General features: G+C 34.5%; 1 protein-coding gene across 1 annotated transcript in view; it reads left to right on the forward strand.

Annotated features, from left to right (window-relative positions):
* The first annotated feature begins 1,961 nt into the window (after window positions 1-1,961).
* Window positions 1,962-12,661, forward strand: part of LOC145313591 (uncharacterized) — a 125,664-nt gene continuing 114,964 nt past the window's right edge. Inside the window, exon 1 of the mRNA XM_080153056.1 lies at window positions 1,962-2,248. Coding sequence (XP_080009182.1) covers window positions 2,114-2,248 — 135 coding nt within the window. The 5' untranslated portion in view covers window positions 1,962-2,113. The remainder of the gene's footprint in view (window positions 2,249-12,661) is intronic.

A 12,661-nucleotide genomic window follows, 5' to 3' on the forward strand; every position in this document is an offset into this window, starting at 1 on the left:
TATTTGTTTGTGTGTTCTTGTGGTTAGTTATTTAAATTACTCGGCAAGTGCCTCAGTTATAAATCTAAGTTATTAGATTAGAAGTTTAAATTAGTAAATTGGTTTTGAGTTGATAAAAATTTTGCCAACATTATCCTTCTAAAGATAGATAGTGTTGTTCTACTCATTGGCGTACATCAATACTTTACATACATACATACTTACATACATGATACATACAGTAGCCTTGTCCATTTTTTTTATTGAAATGTTTGGTGAAATCTAGATGTAAGAAAAGTATTTAAAGAAGCGCATTTAATTACAAATTACAAAAACATTTTGCAATAAATACAATTAGAATTCACCAGATTTGGTAAAATTAAGGGCTTTAAATATTGGCAAGAAGCATTAAAAAAAAGTTTGTTTGTTATATCAGAGGTGTTTTGATTTTTTTTTTTTTTGGGGGGGGGGTAGTAATTGTATTAATACTGTAATAGTTATTTCTCGCATCGTATTATAAACAGCTTTATACATATAAAATGTACAATTATAAGATTAAAACCAGTTTTTTAGCCCCGAGATGCTAGTCATATTTTTTTTCGTATGGATGAGAACCGGTTCTAATCCACCGGATATAAATGATTTCAAATGAATACTAGAAATAGAGTTATTAAGATTATTGTTATTTTTTGCTGATATTTTGAGACATGCTAACCTATATTATGTCCTGCAAAAACCTTCCCTTTCATTCACAGCAACTCTCTACCCTTCCCCTTTGTAAGGCTGTGACAACAACAGTATGTATATTAAGATATATAAGTTTTCCGGAATTTTAATGTTAGGGGGAGATTTGAAATCTGCATCAAATTTTAAGGATTTTTTATAAAATTCGTTTTTTCTATAATTCTTTATCTAAAAGCGGAAATGCATTTTAAGTTAATTAATTTTGACCAATAGGATAGGTGGATTTTAAACTACCTGCGCTCTAATTGGTTGAATGATGTACGCCATCCAATCAGAGCGCAGATTTTTTAAATCCACCAATCACAGATGCCAAAATTAATTAACTTAAATTGCATTTCCGCTTTTAGATAAAGAATTATAGAAAAAACGAATTTTATAAAAAATCCTTAAAATTTGATGCAGATTTAAAATCTCCCCCTAACTTTAAAATTCCAAAAAACTTATATATCTTAATGTATATTGTAAATGCACATTAGAGGGTATCAAGATTACGCGATATGGTTTTTATAAGGTTTCAAAACCTATAGTATACAAAAATGAGTATTGATATAAAATATTTTTTTTAGAGGTCCGCTTAAAATTTAGTTTAAAAATTACTACTCATCCAACAACAACAAAAACAAAAAAACGTATTTTTTATAGTCCATACAAGGTTCAAATAATAATTTCCTATAAGTTTAATTGTTATCTTGAAAAAGGGATTTTAAATTTTAGTTTCATTGACACCAAGCAGTAAATTTTGAACTGCATGAAATCATGTAAAGCAATTTAACAATACTATTATTTGAGATTTATTAAAACACTCTAATGTACATATAGAAGTAAACATCTATCGAAGATGAGCAGAAATATACGCTTTCCCATCCTCTTCCAACTACACTCCCCCAGCCAACCCCTTCTCCCCTATATCCATGCCAGATGTACGCATTTCTGTAGTGTAGTGCGTACGCAACACCAATTCTAATTTCCGTGCGTATATATCGCTGCGTGCGTCGCTTTTTCGTCCGTTCTTCCATCGTTTCCCTCTTTTTTCTTCCCTTCCTCTCTTTATCTCTCTTTCTTCTATCCTTAAAATGCCTTATGCTCAAAATATTGGTGTTTTACGTTGCGATGCGATTTAGTTTTAAAGTGACTTTTGATCAGTGAGCAAGAATATACGTTTTTTTTTCTTAGTTTTTTTTAGTTTTTTCTTTTGCATATTTTGTAGTATAAAGTATATCTTTTTTATTTTTAGAGAGGATGAATCAATTCAAGTAGTTTATTTTAGAAAAGTTATGTAGAATTGAAAAGGATAATTATTAGTTATTTTAAAAAAACTCTAGTGAAATAAAAAAAACTGTGACTTTTAAAAATTATGCATAAAAATTAGTGTGTTTGTAAAATTATTTAAATGAAAAACCTAACCAGCCTTGCCCATGTGGGGTCTGACGGGTCAGGAATCCCGTGGGACCTGCAGGATACTGACCCCAACAGGTCAGACACAGGGCCAGGAAGCCAACCAGAACCTGGAGCCTTTGATAATCAGGTAGGACACGGTTATTAGAAAACATTTACGTTATTACTACATACCAAATTATAATATAAATATTTCTTCACACGTTTCATAATTTCAAACATCTATCTCATAATTATGCTTTTTGATGATTTGTAACATTTACAATTTGGCGGTGCTATATTATCCTATTATATAAAGTACTAAAGTATTTTTGCTTAAGATCTCAATAACTACTGAGCCAATTAGTTCTCTTTTGTAGGAAAAGCTTCACATAGCTCCTGTAATGGTTTTAGGCCATTCTATTTTCAGATATAATTTTTTAGTAGCGAAGCTACTCTATAATTCACTTTTTCCGTCCGTCAGTCCGTCAGTCAGTCCCTCAGTCAGTCCGTCAGTCCGTAACGCTATGGGGGAAATGGGATTTACTCAGCTCCTATAAAAGATAGAATTCTGAAATTTTTTGACAACATTCCCATCATCAAGGAGCACAATTGACTATAAAACATCATTGGCGGTCGGACCGATTTTTAGCAGGTTTTAGGCTATTTTTATATTTTTCACATTTTTCTCCATATCTTCAGTGTTTATGGTCCGATTTTCAAATTTTTTTCAGTTACAGACATCAAAATTAAATTTCCCGCCGTTTAAAGAAACAACCATGAAGGCCAGACTGCCATTTTAGCAGGTTTTAGGCTATTTTTATATTTTTCACATTTTCCTCCATATCTTCAGTGTTTATGGTCCGATTTTCAAAATTTTTTCAGTTATAGATATCAAAATTTAATTCCCGTCTTTTAAAGAAAACAACCATGACGACTAGACTGCCTTTTAGCAGGTTTTAGGCTGTTTTTTTTTATATATTTAACACTTTTCTCCATATCTTCAGTGTTTATAGTCCGATTTTCAATTTTTTTTTCAGTTATAGATATCAAAATTAAATTTCCCGTCTTTTAAAGAAAATAACCATGATGGCCAGACTGCCTTTTTGGCAGGTTTTAGGCTATTTTTATATATTTAACACTTTTCTCCATATCTTCAGTGTATATGGTCTGATTTTCTAAATTTTTTTAAGTTAAGGATTTAAAAATTAATTTTTTGTCGTTTTAAGAAAACAACCATGGCGGTCAGACTGCCTTTTATCAGGTTTTTGGCTATTTTATATGTTTTACATATTTCCCCATATCTTTGTTTATTTTGATCGAATTTTCAAACTTTTTTGGGATATCAGTATCAAAATGATTTTTCTCATTGTTATGAACATCTTTAACATAATTTACTTTGACCATTGTCATCATACAAAATAAAACAAGGTTTCATGTTTATATTATCCAATAAATCTATTCTTGATTTTAGTAAAAACCTTTTAAATCTACTTGTACGTATTCCCATCTACGATTTTTTGTGCTTCGCTACTTATGGATGTTGTCATCCTTGTTTATTTTTCTATTCCCTCTCTGCTTCTTCGAATACAGAATCACTAGAGAATAGGGGTGAAGCCGCTAGTTTCATATATAGTAAAAGTGGTCATTTATTAATAATATATAAATGAGATTATATATGAAGAGATTATAAGAACGTTATAAATACAATCTTACATGAACAGCCAAAAATTATTTCTAAATTATTTTAAAAGTTACATTTGTACTTGAAAAACGATACCTTTTTATATTTCGTTAAATTCTTATTTTGTGCAAAAAAAAGTTTTGATTTAATTTTGATTTGAAGGTAAAAAATATTTTTTTCCAAATTAATTATATATAATTAGACTTAATTTTAACGAGTTAATTCACTCTTGAGTATCTGTCTTTTTTTCAACATATATACCTTTTTCTATTTCAATTAAAAAATGTTATTACTATGCCTTATTGTTATATCACAATAACTTTAAATAAGTAAATTTGCAGAGGAACCCCCCCAAAAAACTGTTTTATATTATTTATATTTATAAAAAATTTATAGTTTGTAAAGCTAATTTCCATTCCATTTATTAATTTTAAAATAAGAATAAAATTTGCATTACCTGAAGGTCAAAAATAAAGTTCTACCAAAATCGTCCTGATTTTTTTGTATGGAAAATCTTCTAAAATGAAAATAAAGACATTAGTATAGATTTGTTTCTAATATGCAGGAGGAATCATCATTCAACAAGCCCTACAGCAATACAAAAACAATTCGTTTTCTTGGAAATAAAAATAAAGTAGGGGCTATGGAATGATATGAGTGTTTTTGCGTTGCTGTTATCTCTTAGATCTTAGTTTTAGTATTTTTCTAATATAAAGGTGACACAAATTATTATCAATGTTCTTTAAAAGGAAGGACAGATTCTAGCGTAAAATATAAACTTTGGAGAGAACATTGCAAGAAGAAACATTGAATACTTCTAGAGACATTATCCACATTAGAATTATCTTTGATGTGACAAGACTTCTATGATGATCGCAATAAGAATAGGAATGATATACCTCATTGTTTTTAGAAATGATAATATTTTCTGACTACTATTATCTGTATAAGAGAAAATCAGAATATCTTCTTTGTTAAACTGATATAATAATTTCAAATGCCCTACTGTAATGATACTACTAGAAAAATTATAAACACCACATTAGTTGGGTGGATATACAGTCATTAGAAACTAAACTTTCTTTTCAAAATGATTTCTCCAACCTTTTAAACTGTTTTTAAACTATTTTTGAAAAGTATATCAAAAATATACTTTGACACCTGTAGAATCATACTGCAAAGCCAAAAATGAGAACAATTGCCCACATCAATTTTTATTAGGATTTTAAAGTTTATTTTTTACTATGGATTAAATAATTTTTACTGAATCGTGATGTTTCTTCCCTTTGTAGGTAAAATACTCAGCTTTTAGAGTGTCTTGCTTCGTAAATATTGTATGCTAGTATACAGTAAAGTTAGGTCTTTTGATTTTATCTATCAATACTAATTAAAAATTAATTTTTTACAATATATCAATGAATTAACATAAAAATGTTTCATGTCTATTATACATTAAAACACATAAAAATTGGCTGTAAAGTGTTAAATAAATTAAGATGACAACAAATGTTTATGCATTACAACAAATTTATTTTTGTCACATATACAGATATGATATAAAATAAGATTATTCAAACATATTTTTAAAAATATTTTTACAAAGTATGTATCTTTTATGAGTAGGGTTTTCATTCTTTTAATTTTTATTAAAAAAATTATTTAACTACGTTTGAAATAAGTCACTTTGTGAAAACACTCTTTCGGAAATTATAAAGAATTAAAATGAAAGAAGATTTCTTATTGGTTTTAATCCAGCATTATGTTTTTTATTGTATTATGTCAGATTTTTCAATGAAATTTATTGTTTTAGAAAAAAAATTATTTCCATTGAACAGAGTAAAGTTTTTTTTATTGTATCAGTATAAAGTGAATTATATAGAATTGTTCACTAAGTTACAATATTACACGAAGTAAAAAAAAGACCCTTTGATCTGGTCAAAATGACCAGAGCAACAGTAAAATTAATTTTTAAATCCCCAAAAAAAGTTTATTGGGGACTTAATTAAAATTTGGGCTCTGCAGTCTTATTCTATAGGTGTCCTAGTATATTTTTGACCCCCCATTCAAAAATAGTTTAAAAACAGTTTATTACAATATTATGATAAAGAGAAGAAAATTTGCCCTTTAGCTGAGATTAAAAATAATTTCTTAAAATATCATTCAAAAGGCCTAAATGTCACGAAAAAAAATTGCTTCTTTTCATTTTTAAATAATGTAAGATTAAAGGTGTTTTTTTCTCAATAGAGGAACAGTTAAATTAAAGATATTGGAACTTATTTTAAGTAGTTTTTTTAGTTATAGTTGGTCATAATGTAACAAAAGTATCATCCAAACAACATTTTTTACAAATTTGTATTGGAATTTAGTCATTTTTTTGACAAATTATTAGTTTTTTGGTACAAATGCTTAATTTTTACAAAAAATAAAATTGGACTAGTATCCCTTAAATCTAACACTGTAAAAAAATCTGTACTTAATTCATAAGTTTTACAAATGATAATTTAGAATTCAGAGTTTATTTGATAAAGTTAAAGAACTAGAATTGTAATCTTAAATCTATTACTGTAATAAAAGTTCCATTTATATGAAATATTTTTTTATAGTGTCCATATATATCTATAAAATTGTAAGAATAAGGAATTAGAATAAAAGACCTTATATAGAGAATGATCTTGTCAATACATGTATTAAATCTATATATGAACAGATTAGTGAGGAGGGAATCCTTTATTTTATTCATGAAGCACCTATTAAACCCCCCACTTTATATCTAAGCCTGTTCGGCATTTTTAATCAAATCATGTTAGTTAAAACGATAGCATGGAAAAGAGGTGTTTTAAGGTAAAAAAACACGATTACACTATTAAGTTTTTTTGGTTTTAATGTCGAGGAAATTCTCAGTCTATATAGCTTTGTCAGTTTTGACAATTTATATTAAAGCCGTATTGACAACGTAAAATATTGAAATTGCAAAAGTATTTTTACAGGGATAAATGTTATCTTGTCGGCATAAACCGCTTAAATAGTTTTGCTAACAAATGCCGTGGCTGGTTTAAAAATACTAGGCAGAGTTAGAAAGATTGATAACATTATAAAACAAAAAATTATCTTTTAAAGATATTTTCGCTATATCGTATGGAATGCTTAACCAGGGAAAAATATCATTTTTTGGGGTGTGGGGGGGGGGGAGGTATATGTTCCACTTTACAAATACGGGATATTACCGACTAGGACATTTAGCTAAATCTATAACTTTTATCTTCATATCAATATGGTATTTCTCATATTGCAAGAAGAGTAAGGATTAAATATTGTGGAAACACAATTATTTTGACGTCAGTCAGTAGATTTAAGTTTGATAAGCAAGAAAAGGATTTGAATAATTAAAATAATTGATAACTATGACAATAGACGAGTATTTTAATATATCTTAAAGAATTGTCAGTGATTGAAAAGTTAAAGGCAAGATAGTTGTCTCTTCTATTTGTTTTTCTGAATACGTTTCTTGTTGTTATAATAATACCTTTGGTAGTTAAGATTTACTTATATAGTTATGAGTAAATTTAATAATCTGATAGTTAACATGGATCTAAAGGGATACATCCCTAATTATGAAACACAAAATTACCATTTAATATTTTAAAATTAGTAGTTGAAACATATAAACATTTAACTTAATGAATGAACCAAAATTCACTAAGGTCCATAAGCCAACGAATAAGAAAACGTTGTCACAAAATTTTGGGGACTAATTTAATAAACATCCCATTGTCCCCTCTCTCTCTAAATAGTTTGACCATTACCACACATTTTTGCATTGCATCTTTATAATTTGCCTCCTTTATTTATTTACATACGACTTTTGTAGATAAAGTCAAAATATTTAATGATTATATTTATGATCTGAAAGATTATGGGACATAATTTTACAAAAGATAAAATTATTGTGGATGTACTTTCATTTTCAATTTTTAGAATAAAGTTTTACAATTAGCTTTTCATTTTAATGGTATTAAAAATCTTATGATTGTGACTATTCTTGTTTAAGCATTGATGTGCAGAAGGGGAATGTTGGGGGGGGGGTGTCTACCCCCAAAAGGTTTTACCCCCTTCTGGTAAAACCCCGAGCACGCCACCATGTTTGAGTATATATTATACTTTAAAATCATATTGTAATGCAACAAGAATGACAATATTCATAATTGTAAGATTTTCAAAATTACATGAAATAAAGTTACATGATATGTAGATGCAGAGAAAATATCTGATGCAAGCTTGTCGATATATAACAGCTCATTTACAATATTTAACCTTGACTCCTTTAAATAAGATATCAAAATATACACTTTGTCTTAACTATGATTATTTTTCACAGGCGAAAATACTTTAAAAGGAAAAAAATAAATCGGGTAATTTTTTGTTAGCGGGAAAGCGAAAAGACTATATGTAGAAAATTTCTCATCTTTAAAATGGCAATGCAAATTTAAAAAGGTGTAATAAAAATGAATTACCACGTCTATACAAAACTTTGCATGATTTTTTTAACAAAGGGAACTTGATTAAAACATAATTTAACTAAAAATTGCAAGGAAAAAGATTTGAAGTAGGGCTCGGCAACTTAATATTTCTTAAGAGGCTGCGGCTATGATTTTTGCAAAAGAGCTAATTAAATACCGCTTTAAAGTGTTGACTAATCGGGAAAGTGTTTGATTAATAGAGAGCAACCGGTCACAAAAATAATATCATTAAAAGAAGCTGAATAAGCGGCAGAATATGTTGGTATATGTGGCTGAAGCTGCCGAGCCTTTTTCACTGAAGATTTGTAAGGATTTTTTCCCATTAAGTTGCCCTTTTTTGCATATCTTAATAGTCGGCTAAAAAGATTAAGATTGTTTTATATTATGACTTTTTTCAAGCTTAAGTTAATGTTGTAGGTTGATAATTAGATCATATATTTTTCACTTTTTAGTGCACCTGATTTTTAAAAAGTTTAGTAGATGCGTGGCTACTCTACAACTCTACATAATTACATTTAAAATAATGGTTGTACTTTTGATTTAATAAGACTTTATAAAATCTTCGTATGCAGATTTTAAACTATTGCATTTAAATTTATGAAACATTTTCATGAATAACTTAAAAATAGCCTTAAATAATCTAGTCTTAGATATTTTAAAACAAGAATTAATTTAAATTTAATCTTTAAGTATAATCTCATTATACAAATAAATATTTCCCTGCGAAGAAATAAACAATTTTTTCACAGCATGAAATCTAAAATTTTCCCTGGAAAAAAAGTTATGTTATGTAATGTAAGCAAGGCGTAGTCCAATCTTTTTGTTGCAAAAAACTCTAGAAATGTCATTTTCCAGTTTTTGAATAATAAAATTTGCATTATTTTTAAAATAGAACAATTAGTTAGATAAAGTTTCTAAAAAGTGGGTTTGTCAATTGATTTTGACATGATTAGTTTTTTGGATGTTGTAAAAGTTCTGGGACAGACATATAGCGCCACATAAAAATCTACTTTGAAATTTCCTTCAACTTTTCTTATATATATTATCTTTCTAACATTGGGGGTTATAATGTTTCCACTACAATCATTAAACCATTTTTTTTCTAAAATTTTAGAATTATTGAAAATTCTCTCAAAGACATAGGAAACTTAAATAACCTAATCTTCTTGTTAATCGCTAAAACGTTTGGTCCGTGCAAAAATGAATAATTGCTTTGATAATTTGAACTACGTAAATTCTAAGAAAGAAAAAGTTGAATTAAATTTATTTTCTTGTGTTGTAATATCCCTGTCCATGTTGTTTTTACTTAATTTTTTTGCATACAGAAGCGCAAATAATTACTAACTTAAAATCATAATTTTTGTCCCTGTGTGGTAATACGACAACCAGACGGACAGGCAGTTTACAGAGTTGCTACGCTGTGACTTATCATAACAAACCCACTGCACTAATCTTATTATATCACCATCTATCTCATGACCGATGTTGACCCCGCTATCTAGCAGTCAAACTGGCCTGCCTAAATGTGGGGAGGGGCTCAAACATGCAACTATCACGCGCCCCTCACGCGCTTATATAACCGGGAGGCGCTGCCTCCCCTTTTACCACCGCTGCCCCCACAGCCTGTCTACCGCCTGGAGCTAAGCCCTAGCGTCCTACACCCCCTTCAAACCTAACCATTGTTATAATCTGTTGTATATATATAGTAAACATTGCTTGTAAATATTATTCAGTTAAAATATATAATTTCTGTATGACTAAATCCTGCTAGTTTGTTTTGGTAGAATAATTCAAGGCTAGGGCTCGTTGAACTCGAACTCGTTACCCTGTGGGCCGAGAACGCTCGGCTTACCAGAACTTGGTGTCAGCGTGTTTCAATCGAGCCTTACAGAAACTAGCCTATTCTACCCCTGATTGGACCCTTTGGCAAGTAAGGGGACAATCAGCCGCCAACTGAGAAGCCAACTGACCCGCGAGACGGCCTTTTTAGGTCGAATTTCCATCATTTTGAACGCAATATGTGGGCCTCTGGCCTACGGCAAGCAGATTTAGCCTGCTAAAAGCGCCAGTTAAGACGCTTTTTCCGTACCGTGTAGGAGTAGCGCTAGGTGCGCAGCCACGGTAATCGGATAATTTAGCTCAGACGGCTACAGAACTGAGTCTAAATTGGCAAGTGTAGCTGGGACAAGCCCCAGGACACCCAGGCCAAACCTACGAGACAGACAGCTGGGTGCTGGTCTCCTTGAGAAGGCAATGTGTGGCTGCGAAGCTTCAGCACACAAGTAAGCCCTACCACTGCGACGGATAGCAGATTTTGAGCCACAGGCACGGCAGGACGGGACATTCCCTGCCGCTGCCTTCCAGGATTCGAACCCGAGGCGCTGCAGGACGGGCCATTCCCTGCCGTCATTTTCGGGATTCGAACCAGCGGCGCTGTAGGACGGGTCATTCCCTACCGCCGTCACCCCTCTGAACCTTGCAGGACGGACATTCCCTGCTGCCAGTGCTTCCAGAATCACACCTAGAGCTCCTAGTGATAACAACACATAAGTGTGTATAAATGTCAACCAAGTGATAAGAATAAATATAAAATTGTTGACCCAGTGATAATTAATAAGCTCTAGTGATTCGAAGCTACAGTCTAAGCCACCATGGTAAGCGATACCACCATAGCTGCGGTTCGGCCACCACCGAAGTTTCTGCCAACCCCAGCCGAACGGGAGGCCCCCTGGCAACCGTGTACCAGGGTCTGCTCTAATTTCTGAACACCTCATGCACGCAATGGGCGTGCAGCGCATGTTGATTCCGGACAACACCCAAATCCTGACTGCTAACGAGGAATGCCAGCCCCTCCAGGTAATAGGAAAATTGAAAGAATTATATATGGCAGTCTCACACACCCTTATACTCTATCTTTACCACGTGACTGTGGTCCGGAACCTCTCACACCCTCTGAACCTAGGAGGGTATTTTCTCAAGGAGTTCGGAACTAGGCTCTGTTTCGACATGCAACCACCTTGCTTGTGGGTGCGTGGGGAGTTTATCCCACTCCGTGGCGTCCCCATTGACCGGGAGACAGCCGAGAGAGAGCTGAGTTATGAAGGGCCTCTGCCAGGCCCACTGCCAGAGCAGCCGCGTGTGGTCGAGAAAGGCACGCACTGGGTGGATGCTGCACTCAACGCCCATAAGGGGGCCAACCTGCTAGCCATGGGGTTGCCCCCAGTGCCCAAGGTGCCGCGGGAGAACCTGCCAACAACGTTCCCTGAGATTGCCAGCCCTCCAGAACCAATCTTCTCCTCCGACACCTTTATCAACGGCCAGCCGTGTCCACCTGGCCCCCTCTACCTGGGACCCCCAGCCAGTCAACCAGCCAAGCCCGAGTCCAGACCCGTCAAGTCGCGGTCTGATGCACCCGGAGCCACACTCAACTCCCAGGAATCAGCCTCTCCCGGCGCCGTGCCCGTCAAGTCGTGGCCGGCTGCCTCCGGAGCCATGCATGGCTCCGCTGCCTCAGCCTCTCCTAGCGCCGAGCCCGTCAAGTCGCGGCCGGACGCCCACGGAGCCCAGGCTGGACCCAGCGCCTTGGCCTCTCCCAGCGCCGAGCCCGTCAAATCGTGGCCGGACGCCCTCGGAGCCACACTTGGCTCCGACACGTCAGCCCCTCCCGAGGCCGAGCCCGTCAAGTCGCGGCCGGTGGCTCCCGGAGCCGAAGCTGACCCCACACCAGCCATGTATAGGCTAAGCGCTGTCACTCCAACTGACGGCCAGCCACCCCAACTTCGCACGGCCAAGCGGGTGGTCTTGCCTGGCCGCGGTGTCATGGCGGTCCCTGTTGAGTTAGTAGGCCACCGCACCAAGGATGCCATCCAACTAGCTGCCCCAGAACAGAGGTTTGGGGAGGACCTTGTCATCCCAGAAGGCCTGTATGCCCACAGGCCTGGATCCGCCACTGTGTTTCGAGTGCTGGTGGTAAATGAAGGGGAGACGCCCCTCCTGCTGGACGCTGGCCTCCCAGTGGCAGGGGAGCTGGTCAAGCCCGACATTTTAGAGGTTTCTGATAAGCCTCCTCCGAGTCTCCACTCGTTCCAAGAGCCTGTTGAGCCCCCAGACATGCAGGAGTTATGGGAGGCCCTTGAGATGGAAGACAACGAGTTCCTGCGCAAGGATCCCTTGCTCAAAAAGGAGGTTTGGACCATGTTATCCGAGTACAGGGACGTCTTCTCCAACTCTACCCCCGGCTGCACAGATGTAGTCGAGCTGCAGCTGCGCCTCAAGCCAGGGACCCAGCCGATCCGCCAGAGATTTAGGGATCTGAACCCGCGGCAGGAGGCTGAACTGGAGAAACAATTGGACACTTGGCTAC

The sequence above is a fragment of the Acartia tonsa genome, chromosome 3, assembly GCF_053477335.1.
Source record: "Acartia tonsa isolate MP-2025a chromosome 3, ASM5347733v1, whole genome shotgun sequence".
NCBI lineage: Eukaryota > Metazoa > Arthropoda > Copepoda > Calanoida > Acartiidae > Acartia > Acartia tonsa.